Below are 26,113 nucleotides of genomic sequence, written 5' to 3' on the forward strand. Positions count from 1 at the left end.
ATGAACTGAAATCGATATTAAACTAAAAAATAATAGACAATTTGAGTTTGGTGAATAGATTACTTAAGTTGTTTGTTTTTTTGTTTTTTTTAGAAATACACTTCAGTTAAAAATTCAGTTTCAAGTTTGAGTACAAACTAAAGTTTGTTTCAAAATCGGGACCTGATCTTGGTCGATCTTGTCAGCACATGTTTGTTGGTGTGTCCGAATAGGTCTGCTGATGAAAGGCCCTACCCAAACTGACGCCTGATTGCCTTGAATGACGTGCCAACTGCTTGCATACCCACTGTCTGTCTCAGTCACAACGAAAGTCTTCTCGCCATGTTGACATGTACGGATGAAACGGATGGCATAGTAGTTTATTAGTGGTTTAGTGTGATCCCATGTATGTTAATGTGTACAGAGACGTGAGGGGAGTGGGACCTAGAGTAATAATTAGATACTGAATGACGTTTTCTGTAGAACATTGTCGTTTGAGGAATGTTATGGGCTCCCAATGACTGTAGCTGTGGCAAAGTGTTTTAGTAGAGTAGCCTAAATACATCATACATGTATATTATAACCAGGTATTGAATCAACAACCAGGTACGCTCAGCAGCGCCGTCGATGGAGACTTTTCTTCAACTTGAATGGATTGATTCCTCATTTGTTGATGACTGGTATCTCTTGGCAAACATCCGGCAAAAGGTTTTCCTGAAGGAGAGACAACAATGGTAACACAAGATTCCGTACACATGTTCAGGGTCTTGTGATTTGGAATCAATTGGTCATTTGTGCTGTGTTTCAGTTGTGATTTAAATTGTTCTCATCACAAACACATCAATAAGCCTACACGCTTGGTCTCTGAAGGCTTTCTCACTTCCCACAATTATGCAGGGCCGTACTGTATTCTTTGGGGATATATATCTAAAAGTCATGTTACATTTATGATATACTAGTACCTACTTACTGACGTTAATGGCATTTTTCTTCACTTCATGGCGATTTTCAGATAGATACAACATTTCATCCCTATATATTTATTATTATATTTTATTGCAGTAACTATATCTGTTTTTCGGATTAATTTGTATATGACTTTCATTGATAGTCACAATGCCAAAATGCATTCAAGTTAAAATAAATCGTCAGAGCTGGTCATTGTCAAAGGTAGCCTGTCTGAAGGCCTATGTGCAATTTCCTCAATTGTTTAGTGTTGCCCACAGCAGTTATCAATATTCTATGTTTATCACGCCGGTCTGTCAGCCTGTTCCAAGCAACAGCACATAAAATCATTAACATCGATCTGTGCAATTGGGATATGGTGTCGTACATTAACCAAGATCTCATTTGCTGTCATTTTTGGTACGCGTGGATTAATTAACATCAATTCCAACCTGGACCTTCAAAAAGCAGCATTTCAGCCAGATCACATAAGGAGATAAACATTTAACTAGCCAAATATATGTTATTGCAATCACCTTGTTTTTTTCACGCCACGTGTTGTTGTGACTGAGTTTGACAACTTTGCCATGGAGTCTTCCGCATGAGCAATCTCTGTTTCGTTGGCTGCATGATTCTCATTTACCTTTGGTTCATGGAGGTATTTTTTCATATAGACATCCCACTTTAGCAGAACTATTGGGTCTGAAGATGTCCGGGTAGACGTGTGCTCTACAGCTGAGGCAACGAAGAAGGCCTTGCATAAATTCTTGCATTTGCTGGGGTTCATTTCAAGTGACCTGGGATTGACATAACGACAGGACTCCTCCATTAGAGTGCTCCTTTTGTCTTCAAAACCTGCTATGTCCCCCAGATCATCTAAATCAAGTACCCCATGTACAATGTTAAACGTTTCATCAGTAAATTCTCTTAATGAATATAAAACACCTTTAGACAATTCGTCATTCCTTTGAATGAGGGTATGATAGTTGTCTTTTGAGTCGCTTCTGACAAAGGTGAGAATTTGAACTGGTTGATCAGATGCGATAACACAGGCATCAAGAACTCCTTCAATGTTCGTGTCTTTCAGCTGCAAATCTAACATCTGTGCAAGGGATGTTCCCATGTATATCAGTCCCATCTTTGAGGCACCAAGAAGGGTTTGCGTTTCCGTGTTCCATCTTTCACCTGAACCCTCGGGGAGCAGTATTATATCTAGACCACATGTAAAATAAATTTATGTTAATAATATCCATATCGTAGGCATTATGGAACAGGGTTTATCAGGGATATCTATATATTCCCTGAGTTATGTACATTGAATAAATAATGACCTTGCTGTCAATAGAAATGAAATCAACGCAGCTTGACCATTGTCATCATGGCCACCAACACAGATCCATATGCACATTGGCTGCCTATAATCAGCTCGTTGGACAAACGTTGGTTGGCCACATGGCATTGTGGATGAGGTGCAGGGTACTGCAGGCTGACCAGACATCTAATGTGACACTTGGCAGTCTGATCAGGATTCGACCTTAGGGATAAATAGAGAATGCTTTTTATGAGTTGGGACTGGACCCTCGGACAGCGGATTGGCAAACTGGCTGACCATAGTCTCCCAAACTGCACCATGTAGTTGTCAAATTAGATAATGCATATTTAAAGTGTTGTGGACCCACTGATGGACTTCTGTATTTGAAGACACATATATACTTTCTAAACATCCCGGCATACTATACAATGCAATATATAAATTATATTGCAAGTGGATAAGCTTGGCTACAATCGATACCTTGTTCAGAGATGTCCATAGGGGTTTCATTAACTCTGAACACTCCGACAAGTACATAACATCTGTTCTGACACAGCCTACCAAGCTGTTTCAACACATTTAACACACATGAGCTTTCCGATGAATGAGTGAGTGAGTTAAACTTTATAGTCACAGCTGCATTATATCAGCCATATTGTGACTTAAAATAGCTATAAATTCATGATAAATGCACAAATTATATAAACCTGTCGACGAAGGACAGTAAAACTAACTCGTATATCACAGTATTAAGAAATAGAACTAGCATAAATCTCTAAAATAGGATTTCAGCTTAGGACAATACAATATGAAAAAGATCGCCAACAACTGAAGGTAGATCACCACTCTATGGACCATGGGGACTTACAGTACCTTGGCTACCTGCATGGACCCTTGCTGGATTTACACAATCCCTTCAGCCATTGGCGGTTGTACTGATATTTAGCCATAATAAAACAACACATATTCTACGATTTAAAAAGTTTGTTGAGCTAAATTGACTATGAAAGTTTTGGGACTTACGTATCCTCTCAGGAGGGAAATCATTTTACAGTACTTTAACACCCTTCGAGAATACAGCCACTAACTATCTCAGTTGCTAATTTATTCTACCGATTATAAAATAACATTCAGCTATTAGCAAAACAAATAAATCAAAATTGATCAATCAACCCTATTTCTTTAAAAGAATCTATGATTAAATGATAATTGAAAAAAAGCTTTATGATGAAGATCTCGTCCAACAATGACACAACATCATAAGCCTCACGTTAGCAATGTAAAGGTGAATCAACCAACTCAAACCATTTTTAAGTCGTTCGGACATCTTCTTCCAAAAGCATCCAGTTGCATATACTGGTGGGCGGAAAGGATTACTTGTGGCTATCAGGACCTCTTCACTGGCATCTCTTAAAACTCCTTCGTTTGGCAACTTCTTTGCTGACATATCTGTAGACATCCCTGTTCCACGAGGCTGCGTATATTAACCACAATTAACAAATTACCGAATTAAGTACATATATGTAAATAAAAGCAGCTCACTACCAAAATGAGATGTATATAGGTAAACCAGATGTACCAAAAGCTTAAGATAATAGTATTTACGTATCCTCTGGCATTTACGTTTTGCAAATAAAAAAATGTCCAATGTAATGTTAAACAAAACATTTCACACATAATAATTGGGTTTCGTTTGCCCCTAAATGAATAACTTCTCCAAAGGACTGCAAAGTTGAGACAGCCATACCTCTCTAATGTCTCCTTATTGAGGAAATTATCTCCTTGGGCTCACAGCGAGTATACTTCAGAAATGGATTTCCATGTACAACCTTGTATGCTTCTGGGCCACTGTTATCATAAAACAATACTCCTGTGATTGGATTCACAACAACCTCAAGCAATGTATGGTCCATTACATGAAAGTGAACGCTGATGAGTCCGTCAGGCCAATCTATTTTGTCTCCCTTGTAGGTAATGAGACACATGTCATCTTTCAAACGCCTCTCTATTGATCGCTTTAACTCAGTATGTTTGTCTGAAGACAGTTCAATTCCATGAACTTCAAATGTTTTAGACCAATATTTGACTTCCTTCGCTTTGATGTTTGTCTGAAATGTCTCTTCTTTTTCTCCTATGCCAAGAATATATGACCCTCCTCTCTCGAGTTTTGCAAAAGCACTGACATAGAGAGGAAGACGCAGCTTCCACAAGTGATGAACAAACTGGTTTGGATATCTCAAAATTGCCTCCTTCTTGTTCTGTTCTTCCGGTTTGAATTCAAATCCTTTCAGCTGAATATCTTTTTTCCGATAGGCTTTGTAACGTTTCGTAATTTACGACTGGATGTCTTTGATGTATAACTTCTGAAGGAGGCGGATTTTGCTGCTCGGAGATTGGTTTCAAAAAGTCTCGCAATAGTTGATGATTATCTTGTATAAACCCTTTGTCGGTAACAAATTTAGTCTTGGGATCCGTAATAATAATTGTTGATGAAGGTTTAACGTCAATTACCACAAATTCATGATCCTTTTGGAACTTGTTTTTTGCAATAAACATCATCAAATGTTTCATTAGCAGTTAAGATGGTTTGAAGGTCGTCATCGATGAACTCGTCAAGGTTTCCCCAACTCAGGTCTTGTGGACTCAGGCCTTCTAAGTGAATTAGAAGATAGCCACCCGAAGAATTCCTAAGGGCCGAGACACAGTGTTTTATCTCGTCTTTCTTCCGCCTTTTTTCCTTTGAATTAGGTTTGCGTTTATTTTTTGGTTTGTTTTCGTCATAAGTGTGGCAGAAACTAGTGACTTGGAGATGCACACACAGGCACTTTTTCTTATTGTTGAATTCTACACTGTACTGTTTACATTTGTCACATCCCTGGAATAGATAATGTAACCGATTTACAAATAGTAACACCACCTTAGTTCATGCGTCATACAAGCTTTGTTTGGCTCTGGTATTATGATTGTACTTAACTGGTCAGGTATACTATTCTAGTTAAATGATTACTGATTCACAACCCGAAAATGTGGTGCGAGAAGACAAAACGAAATCCGTACAAGATCACAAACTTTTAAACCTTTGAATATTGACGCTTAAAATGTCTTCACAGTTATCCAATGTACACATGGAGGAAAAGCATTATAGCAATGTGTCACAGAGAAGAAATACAGATAATACGTCTTGCTACTTCACTGTAATTTAATACTTCGTGGTAAATCCCAGCCTAGACATTGCAAATATATTCATGCTCCACTTATGGTCTCGGCCAAAAAGATGTCAGAGGCAACCCCTCACCCTCCACCATATTTCCCTGGAGTATATTCTTCAGGTGAACAATTCACTTGTCTGTGATGCCTCTACTTGCAGACTGCTTTGGAATCTACATTAGTTCTCACTGGCAAATTATATTCTTATTATCTACTATTCATATCTGCTATTAGGCTGATTGGGGATTGAAACTAACACCCAAAAGAAACTTGGCAAATAAAAAAACATTAAATTGTAGAAAGACACACACTTTCATATAAATGTAACCAAGCCAAATCTATTCCTCAAACCCCGCAGAATATGATTCAGTGTAATGACTGCAGGTTTTCGCATGTGTGTTTCTTCTTTTAAAAAAAGCACGTTATTTGCCTGTTTAGAAATTGCACACGCACATATGGTATAAAAACGGTTCAGTTCCCATGTTAGACATGCAGTATTAAGAAAAAAATACAAATGAAATGCTGGGGTTAAACGAACAGTGTGAGGGGGCCATAGGAATGCTGCAAATGGGGCACCACAGACCCATGTTGCAAGAACATTGAACTGCACTCGTAACACTGTAAACAACTTGGTCCAGCTCTTCAGAAAAAGAGGTCTGACAACAGACAGGCCAAGAACATGCAGATCATCGGTGACCACACCCCTTCAAGATCGCTACCTATACAACACCTTGAGTCTGCTTAACAGATTCTAGCCTGAGATGTCATCAAAGTCGAATGCGTTGAGTGGTGTGGTCAGTAGACAGACAGTAGTAACACGACTAAAGGCAGTCGGTATCAGAGACTACGAACCCTACAGAGGCCTGCTGTTGACAAATGAACATCATCGTCGAAGACTGAGACAGACGAGTTCAGTGAAGCATTGATAATGTCGCATCCTCTTCCCCGACATGAGCAGGTTCTGCATGTTCTATTCTGTTAGCCCTGGCACATTTTTGCGTATCCTAATTCCCTAATAGCCATTTCTTTCATGCGCAGTCATACGCACAATACGCACCTCATATGCATTTTGATCATTTTGTGTAAGTTTTATGTACGCGGGCATGCGCACAGTACGATCGAGCATCCGTGATAGTTTTGGGCATGCACATATCTATGCCGCATAAGCTGTTATGCAGGTCATAAGTTATATAAATACGCAGTGCATTGGCCCCGCATCGGTCGAGCACTGTGCGAATCTGCTATGTGTTAGTGTTGAGTTGGGTTGGGCTTTACGTCACATCGGCATTATTCCAGCCATATAGTGACGAGAACAAGTCTGCTTTAATATACATTGTAAGTACAAAGTCAAAAATGGTTTCGTTTCAAAGACACACATTCATTACATTGTCATTTTAGAACAGAGAATGTCATAGCACTAAATTGAAAAGCAGGTAAATTCGTTAGTGACATTACACAGGTACAATTTATGATAAGATCAACTTCCCTCGGGTAGTTCAATATCAGATGAGCGCTCACGCTGGAGAACAGATCTTTCAGATTGGTTGCGTGATAATGCGAGTCCCTTGCAGATGTAAAGTCCACACAGTCAAGCAGAATATGCTTGACGGTGAAAGCCTCATCGCAGGAGAGACATATGGGGGGTCCATCCCCATCTGTTTTCAGCAGATAGTCATGCGTAAACCGACTGTGGCCAATACGCAATCGTCGTAAAATTACTTCATCACGTCTTGACTGACAACCCATGTAGGTATAACCGATTGTTGGCTTCAATTCATGGAGTTTGTTTCTTCCTACTTGAGTGTCCCACCTTTTTTGCATCAGGTCCCGAGTATAGCTTTTGATAGTGGGTTTAAACTCACTGTACGGGATTAGCAGTGGTGACCGGGGCTTTTCAAGTGCTGCTTTTGCTGCAGCATCGGCCTGAGTGTTACCTGCTATGCCGATGTGGCCCGGCAACCAGCAGAGGAAGATGTCACATTGGCCAGTAGAAAGGTCGTTGTAAAGTTATAATATGTCCAGGATGATTGGGTGACTTGAAGTCACATTTTGAAGTGCTTGAAGGCAGGATAATGAATCTGTAAAAACGATGAAGTTTTTGGAATGATTTTGCTGTTGAATGTAGGTCAAAGCTGAAAAGATAGCTTTGGCTTCAGCGGTGAAAATGGAACTGTTGTCGGGGATCCTAGAGGAGACAGTCTTGGATCCAATGACTGTAGCGCTGGCAACTTGACCATCGTTCTTGGATCCGTCTGTGAAAATGGATCTATGAGTCTTATACTTTGAACGTAGCTGGTAGTATTCCTGTTGGAACACCAAAGGATTTGTTTCAGACTTTTAGAGTTTGGTGAGGGTAAGATCGACCTGTGGTTTCACCATTTGCCATGGTGGTGAGGACAGAAGTCGGTAAGGTGCAGTGATATTGAGATCAATTTTAGCTGCAGATATGTGTGGTTTGATCCTGATTCAAAGTGGTGGAACCAGGCTTGGCAGATTAGGGAACAGGTTTTCATAGAGAGGGTTGAAAACACAATTGTATGCTGGATTGGACTCATTTGAACGTAATTTAGTGATATACGGCAGTGCGAGTTTAATGCGGCGTTGTTCAAGGGAAGGTTCATTGGCTTCCACATATAGACTGTCTACTGGAGAGGTCCTAAAAGCTCCCAGGCAGAGCCTCAGCCCTTGGTGGTGGATAGAGTCTAAGTTTTCTAGATTGCTTTTGCAGGCTCAACTGTAGACAATGGAGCCATAATCTAGTTTACTGCGAACTAATGATCTGTACAAGTGAAGGAGGGAGGTCTGATCCCCCTCCCCACTCTGTATTTGAAACTACTTTTAGCAAGTCTAGAGCTTTCAAGCACTTGGTTTTCAAATATTTTATGTGTTGTAAGAATGTCAGGTGACGGTTGAATATGAGTCCAAGGAATTTGACTTCTTCTACTACCTGGATGGGAGTACCATCTAAAGTTAGGTCTGGATCCTTGTGTTGTTCGTATTTACGACAAAAGTCAATACAATTTGTTTTGGATTTTGAAAACTTAAAACCATTTTCATTGGCCCATTTTTGGATTTTGTTAAGGCAGAGTTGTAGCTGCCTTTCTATTGTGTGCATGTTCTTACCACGACATGAAATACTGAAGTCATCCACGAAAAGGGACCCATCGACGCAACTGTTCAGAACGTTAGTGAGGCTGTTACTTTTTATGCTAAAAAGTGTGACAGACAGGATGCTGCCTTGGGGGACGCCCTGATCTTGTTGGAAATAGTCAGACAATGTGGAACCCTCCCGAACTTGAAATTGTCTGTTGTTTAAAAACTGAGATATGAATTGAGGTAGTCTACCCCTCTATCCAAACTCGTTATCAATCTTTTAGGATACCATGTTTCCACGTTGTATCATATGCCTTTTCTAAGTCGAAAAAGATAGATAATGTATGTTGTTTGTTGACAATGGAGTTTTTGATGAATGCTTCCAGACGCATCAGATGGTCAATGGTACTTCGGTTCTTTCGGAAACCACATTGGAGGTCACTGAGGAGATAATTGGTCTCCAAGTACCAGATTAATCGATTGTTGACCATGCGCTCCATGGTTTTGCAAACGCAGCTAGTTAGTGATATAGGACGGTAGTTTGAGGGATTAGCATGATCGCGGCCAGGTTTTGGTATAGGGATGATAATGGCATTGTACCATGAAGGGGGAAAGTGTCCGGATGTCCAGATGTCATCAAATATATTTAGTAGTGTTTCCAAGCCTGAGTCAGGGAGGTGTTTCAGAAGCTGATAATGGATTTCATCAGCTCCTGCCGCAGTGTCGTGAGCCTGTCCTAGGGCAGTACGTAATTCATGGAGGGAAAACGTTTCGTTGTAATCCTCCCCATTGTCAGAGTTAAAATTGACTGGGGTTTTTTTCTGGGTATTTCTGGAACTGAGGGTTATAATTTGATGAGGAGGAGTGGTTTGCCAAAGTTTCGCCAAGTTTGTTTGAAATTTCAGATTTATTTGTTAGGAGGGAGTCACCATCTTTCAGGTGGTGAACTCCTGATTTTGACCCTTTGCCCTTAATCTTTTGAATCATGTTCCAAACCTTGGACATGGGCGTGCGGGAGTTGATTTTTGACACATATTTCCTCCATGACCGGCGTTTAGTTTGTTTGAAGGTACGTTTTGCCCTGGCATTTGTCATTTTAAGAGCATTTAGGTTATGCACTGTAGGATGTTGTCGGAAATATTCTTCTGCCTTCTTCCTATTTTTCCTAGCTTGTTTGCAGTTTGTATCAAACCATGGTTTGCGTATGTGCGGGTTTGCAGAGGAATAGTTTTGTCTCCGATGGCATTGAGGGCGTCTGAAAATAGTTCCATGGGGTCAGGAACATTCCTGAAGTTGTCAGGCTTAAGTTTTTCTGAACATAGGGTTTGGAATAAAGGCCAATTGGCCTTAGTAAAATTCCATCTTGTTGATGCTGGTTCATCCGTGGGGTTGATAGGAGTAAGAATTGTTGGGAAGTGGTCGCTTCCACAAAAGTCGTCATGGACCGACCATTCAAACTTATTTAAAAGATTAGAATCTGTAAGTGATAGATCGAGAGCAGAGTATGATCCAGTGGCAGGATGGAGGTAGGTGTTTGATCCATCGTTGAAGATGCATACATCATTATTTGAGAGAAACTCTTCAAGGACCTTTCCTTTACTATTTGTATCAGTACTCCCCCATAGGGGGTTATGGCCGTTGAAGTTGCCCATGATTATGCAGGGCTTCGGGAGTTGATCATATAAGTTCTGAAGATCTGATAGGCGAACAGTTGAGGTGGGGGGGAGATAGAGGGAACATGGTGTAAACCCCATGTTCAGAGTCATGCGGACAGCAACAGTTTGTAGGTTGGTTTTAAGTGGAACAGGGCTATGAAGGATGCCCTGCCTCACCAGGATAGAAGTGCCTCCTGTAGCTTTTACACCGGGAGGAGAAAAGGAGTGGTAGGAACTTTAGCGACGGATGTCAAATTTATCGGTCCTTTTTAGGTAGGTTTCTTGGAGACAAAACGCGGATGGTTTGAAGTCTTGAATCAATAACTGTAATTCATTATAATTATTCTTAAGTCCTCTGCAATTCCATTGGATCATGTTTTGTGGATTCATGGTGCTTCCACTTGTGACATGTTACGTGAACGTGAGAAAGTGTTTGATGAACTCCTATTGGTGTCAGGTGGAGTTGGAGTTACCTCCATATCCAGAGGGCCAAAGGAGTTATGGACCTCGATGGGGACCTCTGAAGGAGAGGTGGCCTTTGGTTTTGTGTTTGGCAGTTGTTCAAGTTGTTTTAGTCTCTCTAGCCTCTTTTTTTCCCTTTTTCTGCGCGCAGTTTCTGTTTCTGGTTTTGGCATTTGTTCTGGTGTTTGTGATTCAGAGGTTTTGACTTTTGGTGTTGGAGATGGAGTGGCTGAGATAGGCTGAGTTGTGTTGAGTTGAGTTGGCTGAGAAGACATGATCCATGTCAGGTCGGTCTGACATGAGATGGTTGCAATAGTGATAGTAGGACGGGAGACAGCAGAAGAGTAGGTGATAGTTGAAGGGGCTGCAGTTAAACTTGCAACCCTTTTCTTTGCTTCGTGAAAGGAGATATTTTCTTTGTGCTTGATCTTTAGTATCTCGGATTCGCGTTGCCACACTGGACAAAACTTGGAAGAAGCCATATGGTTACCACCGCAGTTTGTGCACTTCACTTCCTTAGTACAGTCGTTGCCCTCATGCTTGTCACCACAGCGGTAACAAACAGCAGAGGAACGACAGGACTTGGATCCATGTCCAAACTTTTGGCAGTTGTAGCATCGGAGTGGATTGGGGACATACACCTCCACACCAATGCTACAATAACCGGCTCTAATCGAGTCAGGAATGTTTGCTCGCACGAACGTGAAGAGATAGGTGTTCGTTGGTTGAACAACACCGTCTCTTTTGAAGGTGAATCGTTTTTACTCTTGCTGAGAGAGTTCCTTGACAATTTGTTCTTCAGTCATGTCAGACAGGCATCGAGCTCTGTCCCGTACAATGCCTCTACACGAGTTAAGTGTTTTGTGTGCTGAGACAGCGACCTTGATATTGACAAATTCTTGTATTTTGAGGAGATTTAATGATTGTTGTTTCCGGGTACATTCTATCAGGAGAGAGCCAGATCGAAGCTTTGTAACATTGGCAACCTCTCCGCAGATACCAGCGATACCTTAGGAGATTGCAAAAGGATTCAATTGCAAAGGTTGCTTGTCACAAGCCTCAATGATCAGGAAGCGTGGCCAGTAGTCAGGTCGGAGGGGCGTACTCTCGTCAGACGAGGAGTTGTCAGTATCCATGTGTCTTCGTTTTGAACCGGGGTATTGGGAAGCCATGTCGTAAGTAATGTGGTTCAGCATCCCCTCTCCCCACCCACCGTGGAGTGTCAACAAGGACGATCGTATATTGCAGCGGATCTCCAAGCTGCAAAGACCAGGGATAAGGGGGTGCTATACTCCAGCGAATTTGACATGAAATGCTGTAGCTGCCTACCAGATTAAAGGTCAGGATGGTTCTGTCCATGACAATCAATTGGAGACGTACAGAAATCGGAGGTCAGCATCACCAGATTGGCCCATGAGCCACAGCCTTCTGTGCACGGGTCTGCGAGGCTAATTTGTTTTGGTTGAGTATTAATTACATTTTGAACATGGCCAAAAGTGTTATGTAATACCAAATTTTGTATAGACATTCCATGCACAGGGCAAGGCGTGACCAGCCGATTGGTAGAATCGGGCCTATTCTATCACCCGTCTAGGCAAAGTTAGGGTCGAAGTGGTGTGTTGGATTATTGAACACTATTGCTGGTTCCGTCATCCTCAACCACCAGACTCCCTTCCTCTGCCGACACAGGGATGCAACACACGGCAAACGGGTTGGCCAATTTGGTCGCCTCTTACAACCAGCAATGTGGTCCACACGGGGGCGAAGAGCCATTGGCGTTACCCAGCACCCCCCACGAGGAGGTTGCTCTTCAAGGGTGTTAGTGGAAGATAAACGGTTCATATGCGGCAACACACTGATCTCCCGGCACGAGCTATGAGCCACGTATATTGGATGTATCATAGCGTACTTGCAGTGCAGATGCAACGCATGCTGAACAAACTCCTAGCAAATGCCGACGTATTGCACGAATCAGTACCGTTTGTCCTGCAATCGGGCAGCGCATTGTAATTGCTTGCAACTTATGCGCAGATAGTGTACAGATAACGTACTTGCGGAACATCCTTGGTACAGTCGAGATTTGGTATAAATATGATGGCTCAGGCGGCCTTATGATGACAAAAGGTTGAAGTTCACGCTCTGGAATCTGCATTGGAAATGAAAACAGCGGAAAACAGCCGCCTTTTTAATATATCGGGAATACACTTGGCATTTGTCAGAAGTGCGTCAAACATGTCGTTGGCACAAGTTGGGTGCATCCGAAACACGTTCGGCATGTGCACTGTATATGCAGCTATTTGCGGCAATGAAATAGTGTTATACAAATCATAGGCACTTCATACGCAATGGATAATCTGAATTCGTTATTTATAAGCCAGATGTGCGTCACAGATAAGTCAAAGTAATCGAATAATTTCGCAATTTTGAGCGTAGGGACAGCTTATTGATATTTTTTACAAGGAACTCACAAGCATTTGATATGTATGCGATAAGTGTGACAGAGGCTTTATCGTCAAAGAGGAGAACGTATTGCCCATTGTTGGGTACAAGAGGACGTACAGTTTTGGGGTGGGAGCATCAGGGTGTGGGGAGGCATTTGTGGCGACAAGAGGACACCATTGGTCATATATAATCATTGATGGCAACTTGAATGCCGTACGCTACAGTGAGTGAGTGAGTGAGTTATTATTTAACGTCACATCGGCAATATTTCAGCCATATCGTGACGAGAACATTTGACATTGAAATAGAATATATATAGATATTATAACAACCTGCCGACGAAGGACAGTAACAATACTAGATAATCACAGATATGGATATAAAACTAGCGTACAAAGATAAAATATTCCAATTAAAGAAGACAATACAATGTAAAAAATGGGCTATAGATCGCCAACAACTGAAGGTAGATCACCATACTAAGGCCCATGGGGACTTACATTACCGTTGCTACCTGCATGGACCCTAGCTAGATTTACACCATCCCTTCAGCCATTGGCGTTTTTTACCGATAATTAGCCATACATTAAAATGACAAAAATACTACGATTAAAACACCTGGTATACTTAAATGTACATGAAATGTTTTGGGACTTACGTACCCTCTCAGGAGGACAATAATTTTACAATACTTCAACCCCCTTTGAGGATACAGCCACTAAAAATCTAAGTTACTAATCAAATCTACCAATAATAAAAATACAGATACGTACAGAACTTATTATTCAAAATTCATTAATTTCTTTTAAAAAGCCAATAATTAAATGAAAATTAACAGTGTTAAAAAGATCCTTAACTGTTTTCACATGAAAGTATTTATCCCTTATGATGGAGAATTCAACACAGTCAAGCAGGACATGCTTGAACTGGTTCTCTCATCACAAGGGATACAAAACGGAGGATCCTCACCTTTCAATAGATACGCATGAGTGTATCTAGTGTGGCCAATACGACATCGTCAAGCTGCTCGGCCATTGTATTCCCAGAAATGCCAACGTGGCTGGGTAACCAACAGAAGACGATGTCCCATTGGCCAGTAGAAAGATCATTATATAATTCGATTATTTCAATTAAAAGTGGATGTTTGCAAGAGAGATTTTTAATAGCCTGAAGGCAAGAAAGAGAGTCAGAAAAAAATTATATACTGTTTATGTTTGGGATGTCTTTGAATATATTTAAGAGCTGTTAAGATGGCGTTTGCTTCTGCTGTAAATATAAAGCTGTTATCCGGTATTCTAGAAGATATTGTTCTGGATCCAATGACAGTGGAACATGCCACTGCGCCACCGTCCTTGGACCCATCTGTAAATAAGGATTTGTATGTATTATATTTATTTCTTAATTGACTAAATTCTTGTTTATACTGTAATTCATTTGTTTCTGATTTTTTAAATGTAGTTAATGTTAGGTCAACTTGTGGCCTAACCAATTGCCAAGGCGGAGAAGAAAGAAAACGGGAAGGAGCTACATGTTCTAGCTCAATGCCAGCAGCAGAAAGGAAAGGTTTCACTCTTATACCAAGAGGCGGAACAAGAGAAGGCTTCTTGTTATACAGATCTTCATATAGTGTAATAAAGACACAGTCTGACGCAGGGTTTGACGCACTGGAATAAAGTTTTGTAATATACTGTAAAGTTAATTTTATACGGCGTTGTGTAAGAGATGGCTCATCAGCCTCGACCTAGAGGCTGTCAACAGGTGAAGTTCTAAAGGAACCAAGACATAGTCTTAGACCTTGGTGGTGGACAGAATCTAAAAGTTTTAGATTACTGTTGCAGGCTCCACCATACACGATGGAGCCATAATCAAGTTTGGAACGTACCAATGATCGATATAATTGTAGGAGGGTAGCTTGATCCCCTTCCCACTTAGAATTGGAAACGACTTTCAACAAGTCAAGTGCCTTCAAGCATTTAGTTTCTAGGGACTTGATATGGGGAAGAAAAGTTAGATGCGAGTCAAAAATTAAACCCAAGAACTTGGCCTCCTTTACAACTTTGATGGGAGTGCCATTGAGGAACATTTCCGGGTCTTTATGCGGTTTATATTTTCTACAAAAATGTATACAATTAGTTTTGGATTTAGAAAACTTAAAGCCGTTTTCAAGACACCATTTATGTATTTGATTTAAACACAGCTGCATTTGCCGTTCAATAGTATACATACGGCAAACGGCCTCGTAATCCAAAGTCATGTAAATCTTTTAAAATCCCATGTTTCCATGTTGTGTCGTATGCTTTTTCTAAATTGAAAAAGATCGACACTGCATGCTGTTTATTAATTATGGCATTTTTCACAAAAGATTCTAAGCGCACTAAATGATCGATGGTACTACGGTTTTTACGGAAACCACATTGGATATTAGTTATAAGGTTATTGGTTTCCAAATACCAAACAAGTCGATTATTTATCATGCGTTCCATGGTCTTGCAAACACAGCTAGTTAATGAAATTGGCCTATAACTGGAAGGATCAGTATGATCACGTCCAGGTTTAGGGATGGGCACAATTATAGCATCACGCCACGACGAAGGAAATTGTCCAGATGTCCAAATGTCATCAAAAATAGATAAACATGATTCAGGTAAGTGTTTCAGGAGTTGATAATGTATACCATCAGCTCCTGAAGCAGTATCGTGAGCTTGGTCAAGAGCAGTATGAAGCTCATGTATCGAAAAGGTTTCATTGTAGTCTTCCCCATTGTCTGAATTGAAATTAATAGATTTCTTTTCCTGCTGTCTTTGATATTTCTGGAATTCAGGTACATAGTTAGATGAGGAAGAATGTATGGCCAAAGTTTCTCCAAGTTTATTTGCTATGTCAGATTTATCAGTTAATAATTCATCTCCATTTTTGAGATGCTTAATGCTAGATTTAGAGCCCTTACCTTTTATTTTCTGAATCATGTTCCATACCTTTGATATTGGCGTGCGCAAATTGATGTTTAAGACATAGTTTCGCCAAGATTGGCGTTTATTTTGTTTAAAAGTACGCCGTGCTTTGGCGTTTAAAATTCTAAATTTGTTTAAATTGTGGACCATAGGATGGCGACGGAAATAATGTTCAGCTTTCTTTCGTGCCTTGCGAGCTTGTTTGCATTCAGCGTTAAACCATGGTTTACGTACATGAGGAACTGCAGAGGATTTGGGGATACACTTGTCAGCTATGTGTCTGAGCTCATCTGAAAAACATTTGATGGCATCAGGAAGATCATGAAAAAGTTCAGGTTTGAGTTTGTCAGCACAGAAAGTTTTATATAAAGGCCAGTTAGCCTTCTTAAAGTTCCATCTTGATGATGGAGGAACATCAGAGGGATTCACGGGTTTTAGTATTGTTGGGAAATGGTCACTTCCACACAGGTCGTCGTGGACGGACCATTCAAATTCATTGAATACGTCTGAGTCTGTAATTGATAAATCAAGGGCTGAATAAGTTCCTGTGCCAGGGTGTAAATATGTGCTAGAAACGTCATTATATATGCATACATCAGTATCTGAACAAAAGTCTTCTAGTAGTTTACCTTTAGCATTAGTTGTTGTACCACCCCAGAGCGGGTTGTGGCCATTTAAATCTCCCATAATGATACAAGGTTTTGGGAGTTGGTCATATAAATTTTGAAGGTCAGTCTTCCGAAGAGTTGAAGACGGTGAGATGTACAATGAGCATAATGTGAACGCAACATGTAACGTCAGTCGTACGGCAACCGCCTGGAGACCAGTATTAAGTATAACAGGGCTGTGGATAACATTTTTTTTGATAAGGATCGAAGATCCTCCAGTGGCCCGATCACCTGGAGGTGAAAAGGAGTGGTATGCATTGAAATTGCGTAATTCAAATGTATCCGTCTGTTTTAAATATGTCTCCTGGAGACAAATGGCTGATGGTGTGAAGTCCTGGACTAATAGCTGCAAATCATTCAAATTATTCCTTAGCCCTCTGCAGTTCCATTGTACAATATTATTAAAAGACATTATCTTTTGGGGGGATTTATTTGGGATCTACCCCGCACTTTTTTGGAGGGCGACTAGCTATGTGCCCTAGGATGGACGTTTTCACATACGTCCATGGCCTCAAGAGATCCATATTTGTTGTACAGCTGAATTCTATTTTCCGACTCTTTTGGGGCTCTGCCACTTTGTTTTTGCTTCGGTTTAGTTTTGCTTTGAACAATGTCTTGAGAATCAGATGAAGATTGAGTCTGTGAACGGGACTGAGAGGATGACTTATGATCTGAAGATGACTCTGGCTGCTTTTCGGACGTACTAGGAAGTGATTCCGTAGTTTGGGATGATATAGCAGGATACAAAAGCTGTGGTTTGTCGCCTTTGACCCAAGTGAAGTTTGTTTGACAGCTTGTCGATGCTGTATATACTTTAGGGGCTTGATTCAGTTGATGTTTTGGCTATTGAAGCATAACTTTCTGTAAGTTCAGAGCTCTTTACAGGTTTTTTGGCATCAGAAAAATTTGATCTTGTTGATCTGCATATGTTCTTTCCAAATCGGACACACTTTTGAGAAAGATGAATGTTCTCCTGAACAGTTAGTGCATTTTTTAAAGGTACCTGTACAATCTTCAGTTGTGTGTGTCTTCTCACCACAGTGAGCACACACAACAGACAATGTGCAAGTATTTACACCATGTCCATACTTCTGGCATTTAAAGCATCTCAGTGGATTAGGAATGTAAATGTCAACATTGATATTGCAATAAGTGCTTTCAGTGATTTGGGAGCAGTTGGTGACGAAAAGGAAAACAGATATGTATTTGTCTGAACAGTTTCATTGTTTTTACGGATTGAAAAGCGTTTTACGTAGAGTACACCTTGATCTTTCATTTCAGTCACGATGTCAAGTTCTGACATGTCAGAAAACAACCGATCATGATCTCTGATGATACCTTTGCTTGTGTGTAATGTCCTGTGAGCAGATACAACGACCGGAATGCCGACAAACGATTCAGTGGTCAACAGATTGTCTGATTGATGCCGTTTCCCGCACTCAACCAGTAACGCACCTGAACGTAACCGTTTAATGTTCTTTACTTCGCCGGCGATACCTTGAATACCCTTGGAAACCGCGAAATGGTTCAACTTTAATGGTGTTTTGTCGAGAGTTTCGATCACAAGAAAGCGTGGCCAAAAGTCAATTGATTTGGACGGTCTAAGGTCATCATCATCAGGATCATTTTCAAGAGGACGTTTTGTTTTTTTGGTGGGGGTTTCATAAGCCATGGTTAGAGTAGAGATTTCATCATCCGAGCTCTCCACCCACCACGGAGTATCACACGGACAATGCAATATACAAGTGGATCTCCGACTTGCAGCACCAAGGATACCCGGATGATATACTCAAGCAGAAAGATTAAACAAGTAATCAATCTACCAAATTGGCCCATGAGCCATCGCCTTCTGGGCATAAGACTCTAGGCAATTTAAATAGTACATATTTCAAAATCAACTGATGTTTTATAAACGAAAATGAGTCAAGACCTAAAGTAAAAAATGTAGTACATAATATAATTTTTGTGCAGATACAATTTAATGCACAGGGCTCGACATGACCGGCCGATTGGTAGAACCGGGCCCATTCTACCACCCGTCTAGGTGAAGTTAGGGCCGAAGTGGTGTGTTGGGCAAAGGAACACTGTTCCTGGAACCAGTGCCCTCAACCACCAGACTCCCTTCCTCCACCGACACAGGGGCGCAACCCACGGCCAACATATCCCCCCGGGTCCACAACGGGGGGTTGAAGGGCGCTTAACGTTACCCAGCACCCACCACGGGGAGGTGGCCCTTCACGGGTGCACGTACGCTACAGAGATGAGGTCCTACGCCCTGTCGTGCTCCATTCCTTCATTAAGAGACACAAGCTATCATGTTTAAACATGGCAATGCAGGGTCTCATACTGCTAACGTCATGCAACAGTTCCTTAACGTCAACAACGTTCATTTGTTTCCCTGGGCAGCTCGCTCTCCAGACCTTAATCACACAGAGTATCTTTGGGATATCAAGGAGAGGCAAATTCGACGGCGACAACAACCTCCAATTACCCGGGATGATCTCATTGTGTCCCTCCATGAAACAAAAAGTGACACATTCCATCAGGCGACTGACGAATTCAGTGCGTAGTGTTTGTCTACATCCAAGCCAATGGTCGTCACACACTCTACTTGGGTGACACATAACACTACCTGTGGTCATGTTGTGCCGAGCTGACCATTTGGACTCATTATATTGCGTTTAGCAATATTGATGTTTGCAATACCGTTTATGGTGATCATTTATGTTGTGTTGTTTTTCCGCTTTTGAGCCTCAAATTGTCTCCACCGCCATATGGCTGGAATATTGCTGAGTGCTGCGTAAAACTAAACTCACTCAGAAACTCAAATCGTCTGCCAAGTTTCTGTTTTATGTTAGTTTAGATGTTAGTTAGGCTGGCGAAGATAACACATTCTAGTTTGCGAAAATGTATGTCTGCTACACGGCTAAGGTTTTCTATATGGTTTTTATTGGAGCCTCGAATTTGGTTGCCCTAAGCAAACATACGACATAATGAGGGCAACTCTACCAACTACCAGAAACACCTGCCACCAATTTTGCAGTTTGAGTGATTTCCTATGTACATCAGGTGCCATGTTGCCCTCTTTAAACTATATGTCAGGAATACTTTAGCGCAAGGTCATTTAACTGCACAAGTCTCAACAATTGGGAGAAAAGGGCGTTTGAAATTTGGAACAAACATTTCAGTTTCGATTCCCAGTTTCGGGGAAACATGTAATCACTTATGGGTTTATTTCAATTTCGCGAAAAGTTCACCTGAGAACACATAGTACAAGTCAAGTAAAGGAGTTGCCACCGGTGCGTCAAATTTAAAAATAAGGTCTTCAATAACACATCTTGCTAGACAACAGAATTCACACAGGGAAGTCATGAATTAGAGACCCAGCAGTGTTTCCAGTTCCCACCACGACCTTTCAATAAATTATTTGACACTGTAAAGATCTCCAGGGACGTTCATGCTCAACTGTTCAGAGCGCTATTTTTATATCTTCTCAAATGCCAATAAAAGAAGAATATCTTGCACGTGCCATGGGCATAAGATGAATACGACAATCGGACGTTGACGCTCGTATGCAGTTACCTTGGTGCACGACCTGTTATTGCAACAAGACGCATCGCCATGCCTGCTTATCAAAGCGGAAAATTACATGTATCAATCCTAACATATTGTAGTGCGCAGCTGTGTCAGTAAATACGTTGTGACATCAGACATTTTTTCTGTCAGTATCTTTTTGATAATGATAGTACATACAGGTATAGATTCTCAGTTTATAAATTCTTTATATTATTGAAAAAGTAAAACATTATTTATGATTGCTGCTTCTGACAATAAACAAAAGGATTCATCACCTTTCTCTCATTAAAAATATGTTTTTTGTATGTATGTTCCGTTCGTGTTTAACTCCACACTCAGGCGTTTTCCAGATATTTGACAGCAGTCGAGTATGGCCCAGACATTCCAATAACTGATATACTGATATCGTTCTAGGCAGTTTAAATACGACAAGCATGGGCTGCTTAAAACAAATTTTAAGGCGGATGGTCACGGCGACTATGTTTGATAAACTTTGATACATTTTGACATTTAAGATGATCTGTTATGCTGATATCCCGAGTGAATATTCCCATATCTTTCAGTCTAGAGCAAGAACTTTCTGTACATTGTTCTAATAATTGATTACCTGCCAAGGAATAACATTAGATTAAACCCATGGATATGAAGTTAGATTAGCATTCACAACTGGTTTGATATTGTATCACAGGGCAAGTTTAGATTAATCCATAGGCATGTGAGATTTTACTTTATCGTCATGGAGACAATTGATTCCTTTATGCATTTAACCGTTTTATGCAATGTTGTCATGTTATTGACCCTCTGGCAAAATATTCCAGTGAAAGATCGAGTATCTGTCGAAACAGACTCCTTATTATGAATCGAGCATTTACAAACAATTGAGACTTATGTGATGCTTTTGCAAAATGGTTGTTGTTTAAAGCAGCAACACACCCAAGTTAGATCATCTAAGCCCATGAATAGCATGAATTATTGAACCACATCTGACGCATTTACTTAGTCAGGCGACGAATGATTTGTGACAATAGTTTCCAAGCAGCAAGTTGACGTAAGTTTCCCCATAACATGATCATGCACCAGTGCGAGGATATGTGCGCTATATAAATATCCTATAATAATAATAATAATAATATACACATGGAAAATAGTATCGCACCACTCCACATTCTTAATGACATCAACGTGATACAAATGAACAAGGGAACTTATCCAACCCCAAGTGAACTTACTATCTGGATAATTGGTCTCCAGGAATAATCAAATGGCAAATATACCTGTAGGAAGAACGACAAACTATAGTTTATTCAGAGAACACATTTTTTGTAGCGGTGATACGTACGGGTATTTTCAAGATGCTCATACAATCCTCAAGAAAGCATGTATCTATGACTAATCGAGTACAATGTCAGTATCTGGTGAAAACTCCACCAACTGCTATAACACCCCTGACCCTCCTTCTTACTGACTATTAGACGTTAAGTTTGATGGTGAAGTGCTGCGTTCCATGCTTGATGGAGGGCTTGTGTCAATACAGTAAAAGTTTGTACTGGATTAATTCTTGCGTGTGTTCTGCAACACGCAGTGTCTCAAATATGTTCTAAGGGATTGACTCCTGGCGGACCAAGGTAGAGTTGTGCATACACAGGTTGCTATGCTGTGCCAAACACGAGCCCAGTGGCTGGTCAAGAGCATGCGCATCGATCTACGCAATTGGGATACAATGACATGTGTCAACAACGCAAGCGAACCTTTCGCCGTTAGTCGCCTCTAACGACTAGCATGGGTTCCTGACAACAAATTCTACCCTGGATCTTCGCGGGGTAGACGAAATATTTCATGTGATTCTGGGAGGAGTTGTATCATGCCTTGGAGCTGTCACTCGTAGTCGAACTCTTTAGTTTGCTAACGTTTTCTGGCCAATCGGTTGATTGGCGCCACGATGATATGAGCATTCTGCACAACATAACCTACCGTCATCACCAGCTGAAGAGGTACAACATTTACTTATCAACGTTACCGACCTGTAGGAACAGTTCATTGAAACTTGACAGTTGCTTTATGACGGGAACGCGTGATGCTCGCACCTGCATGTCTAAAATCAATGTGTTGTGCGTCCAAATAATCATACGAACTAAGTGATATAAGTATGATATGAATACAAATGACTGTATGTAGGATAAAAGTCGTAAGTGTTGTGATAGTCTTTTCCATGTGTATATGACATACCAAACCCCAGTCACACATACTGACAGCCTAAAACTACATTATATTAGAAGATATACATAATGTGTTGGAAATAGCTTTAAATAAAAAGTTGGAGTTATTATAACTTCGTGATATACCTTTGTTTAATCGGTTCATAACCGGTAACATAAAACGTAATAATACCGTCGCCTGCCGCTGCTGGCTATCGGTTCAGAATACGTGAGTCAGAGTGAGTGAAGTTAAGTTTTACACCGCTTTTAGCAATATTCCAGCAATATCACGGCGGGGGACAGCAGAAATGGGCTTCACACATTGTACCCATGTGGGGAATCGAACCCGGGTCTTCGGCGTGACGAGTGAACGCTTTAACCACTAAGCTACCCCACCGCCCCAGAAGTCAGAATAACATACAACTACCACAACTATACAGCTGCCCGAAATAAACGGATACACAAGCATGATACATACCACTCCGTCTAAAGTGACAGCATTATACAATTATAGACTCTTGTAGAGGTCGATATCGGTTTATATTGACCTGAGTAAAACAATATCGACCGAGCTTACGAGTTTATATCGTAATTTATCATAAAACTCAAGTCAATATCGTGTTTTTGTAGACAATCACGTGACGGTATTTTGACCAATCGTGATACAGGAAAATCCTACCTCTATAATAATCCTTTTAAGTGCACGGGCACAGATTTCTCGTGTCTATGGTGGCGCTTTTGAGAGATTACACCGCACTTTGCTTAATAGAAAAACATACCCTGACAATGTCCGCTAGCTTATTAGGCCAAACCAAGACCAACCAAAATTAGAGAGTTTGTCAAAATATTTGCGTGGAGTTAAATTGTCTTTTCTACTGATCATGCATCAAGTGTCCTAAGGCTTTAATTTCCCGGATTATGCTATCACCGAGTATTCAATATCAAGTTGTCATTTTTATTTATCAAAGTCTATATTTCATTTCTCTAGTCACAATCCGGCCACTGCTGGTTTCCGCTATTGAGACGAATGACACGGACAGACCACAAGACGTATGGTTTGTAATAAGGTGTCCCTCAGAAGTCCATGTCTGCGTGTATTTCATATTAAGACCTCAGATTCAACATTATTTTAACTTATTACAATTCTTCATAGTATAAAGATATATTCATTAAACAGTCATCTGAAAAGAATTGCAGGTGCATCAAAGGTAGTGCCCTTATCATAAGGAACATGATTTTAGGCGACAATGATGCTTATTATGTTTATACAATTCTATAAACATCATTTACATTGTATTTTACCCTGCGTATTGTTAGATTATCAGCAGGTAAGATATGGTTGGATGTCCTACTGTACTATGAAATGTTTTACCTATGAGCGACAATTGTATAAGCTACAAAGGTCTATAGTCCCATTTCAATGAGTTGGACCAGTTGAGTACACAAAATGGCAACTACGCAAAACTGGTTTTTCAATTCTGGCACACTACGATGCTATAGGTTAGTGTCACTTTACCCTATATTGCGGGAATGTCCGTTGCCGTGAAGAGTAAATGTAAAAGCTCTAAGTACCCCAATTGTGTAGATCGATGCTCATAATGTTGACTACTTGCTTTGTCTGGTTCATTATTTTCAGGACCGCCTCCGTGGTGTAGTGGTTAGAGCGTCCGCCCGGAGAGCGGAAGGTCGCGGGTTTGATCCCCGACCGCGTCGTACCAAAAGACGTTAAAATATGGTACTTGTTGGTCCCTGCCTGGCGCTCGGCATTTATGGGTACAACAAGGACTGGTCGGCTCGGAGTCAGTATAATGTATCTGAGTGGGGTATTCATGCTTCACTGTGGCAGGGTATCTCAGTGGGCTAGCACTATAAAACCAGTTTAAGTCTGGGCTAGTACAAGCAGCCGCACATACACATACACACGCATGCACGTCGTCATATGAGCGAAATATTCTCAAGCACGACCTAAAACCCAATTTCACCTCACCTCACCTCATTATTTTCAGAATTTTCCGCCGTCATATAAGGGAACACTGTTGAATATTAAACAAAAAACTAAAACCAAAACATTAATTCTCGAACATAGACTAAAACAGCGGAGAGTTTCTGAAAAACAAAATCTTTATCATTTAACGTTTTATATTCAGTAACGTACCTCAGTGTCCAGACTCATCTTCCACCAACTGCATTGTTGTACATGTGTTCACACACGGTGGTGCGTTGTAGAACTGAGATTAAGTGCTGGGGTTATAAGCTTAAGCGCTGTATGCAATAGATCAATATTCGTCTGTGAAAAAAACGATGCATGCTTTATTCTATGTTAGGGTATTTCCACATCAATAAAATCTTAGAATATCATTTGTTAGATACAGGCAGGTATCCCTGACGTATTGAATTGTTTATATTTTGCTATTCCTGAAACGCATTTCCCCATATTTGGTGCAAGTGACGAAGAGTGCTGTGATTCTACCCATGATCTGATTGGGTGCTGTGTTATTTGTCATACTGGCCTTGCATGGATGTCATTTTTAACCACATTTTGGCACATTAAATATTAAAGCCCAAATCTATGTTTTAGTGTTACTCCGAATAATTCTATTTTATTGGTATTAGCCTACCCGGATAATACGGCTAAAATAGACGATAATGGAAAAATAGATTCTGTATCCATTGAAATATCACATGGTGCCTGTAATCTTTTAACATGAAAACGAAGTAATTCCATCACTATCTTGATACTGAGGTAACGATGCAATACGTATCTCGATATTGAGGTCACTATACGATACCTATTTCGATACTGGGGTCAGGACAGGTTACATATCTCGATATTGCGGTCACGATAGGATCCGTATCTCGATACTGGGATCACGATACGATACATATCTCGATACTGAAGTAACGATACGATACATATCTCGATACTGGGGTCACGATACGATACATATCTCGGTACTGAGGTCACGATACGATACATATCGATCTATGAGGTTAGGATACGATACATATTTCGGGTCACGATACGATAGGTATCTGATACAGGGGTCACGATATCTTGATACTTGGGATACTTGGGTCACGATACGATATATCTCTCGATACTTAGGTCGCGGCAGAATACATATGTCGATAGTGAGGTCACGATACGATACGTATCTTGATACTGGGGTCACGATACGATACATATCTCGATACTGGGGTCACGATACGATAGTATCTCGACACTGAGGTCACGATACGATAGATATCTCGATACTGAGGTCACGGCAGAATACATATGTCGATACTGAAGTCACGATACGATACGTAACTCGATACTGGGGTCACGATACAATAGTATCTCGACACTGAGGTCACGATACGATACATATCTGTATAGTGGGGTCACGATACGATACGTATCTCGTTACTGGGGTCATGATAGGATACATATCTCTATACCGAGGTCATGATACGTATTTCGATCCTTCATATCAGGCATTTTGTGAGCAAAAAGCAGCCATTACCTGGGTAGCAAGCTCATACCACAGCTCACAGTCACAAGACATTTTGGTAGAGATTACTAGAGAAGGGAAGACTGAGTACCAGCCAAGTACCCATCAACCAACCTCTCTCACGATAGGTTCTT

At 40.8% G+C, this 26,113-nt stretch overlaps 1 protein-coding gene across 2 annotated transcripts; it reads right to left on the reverse strand.

The window, feature by feature from the left end:
- Positions 1-27: 27 nt before the first annotated feature.
- Positions 28-24,724, reverse strand: LOC124267751. Of its 2 annotated transcripts, XM_046702741.1 has the most exons (5): positions 24,641-24,704; positions 3,984-5,111; positions 3,542-3,710; positions 1,461-2,136; positions 28-693 (listed from the first exon to the last, which is right to left on the reverse strand). In XM_046702741.1, exons 3-5 carry the CDS (start codon positions 3,693-3,695, stop codon positions 621-623), a joined length of 903 nt encoding a protein of 300 aa, XP_046558697.1. In that variant the 5' UTR covers positions 3,696-3,710; positions 3,984-5,111; positions 24,641-24,704; the 3' UTR covers positions 28-620. The 2 variants fall into 2 exon arrangements, with proteins under 2 accessions (XP_046558697.1, XP_046558696.1); XM_046702740.1 differs by lacking the exon at positions 3,984-5,111 and having other exon boundaries at positions 24,641-24,724.
- Positions 24,725-26,113: the final 1,389 nt, after the last annotated feature.

The sequence above is a fragment of the Haliotis rubra genome, unplaced genomic scaffold (genome assembly GCF_003918875.1).
Source record: "Haliotis rubra isolate DU_JTF1 unplaced genomic scaffold, ASM391887v1 Scf1335, whole genome shotgun sequence".
NCBI classification, from domain to species: Eukaryota; Metazoa; Mollusca; class Gastropoda; order Lepetellida; family Haliotidae; genus Haliotis; species Haliotis rubra.

What these genes read in the sequence shown, in the direction of transcription:
- LOC124267751 (XM_046702740.1), bottom strand. An exon ending in GTCCGAACGACTTAAAAATG is followed by an intron (nt 2,137 to 3,541) that starts GTTTGAGTTGGT and finishes CATGTGGTCTAG; the next exon opens with ATATAATACTGCTCCCCGAG. An exon ending in CGTGGCGTGAAAAAAACAAG is followed by an intron (nt 694 to 1,460) that starts GTGATTGCAATA and finishes TCTCTCCTTCAG; the next exon opens with GAAAACCTTTTGCCGGATGT.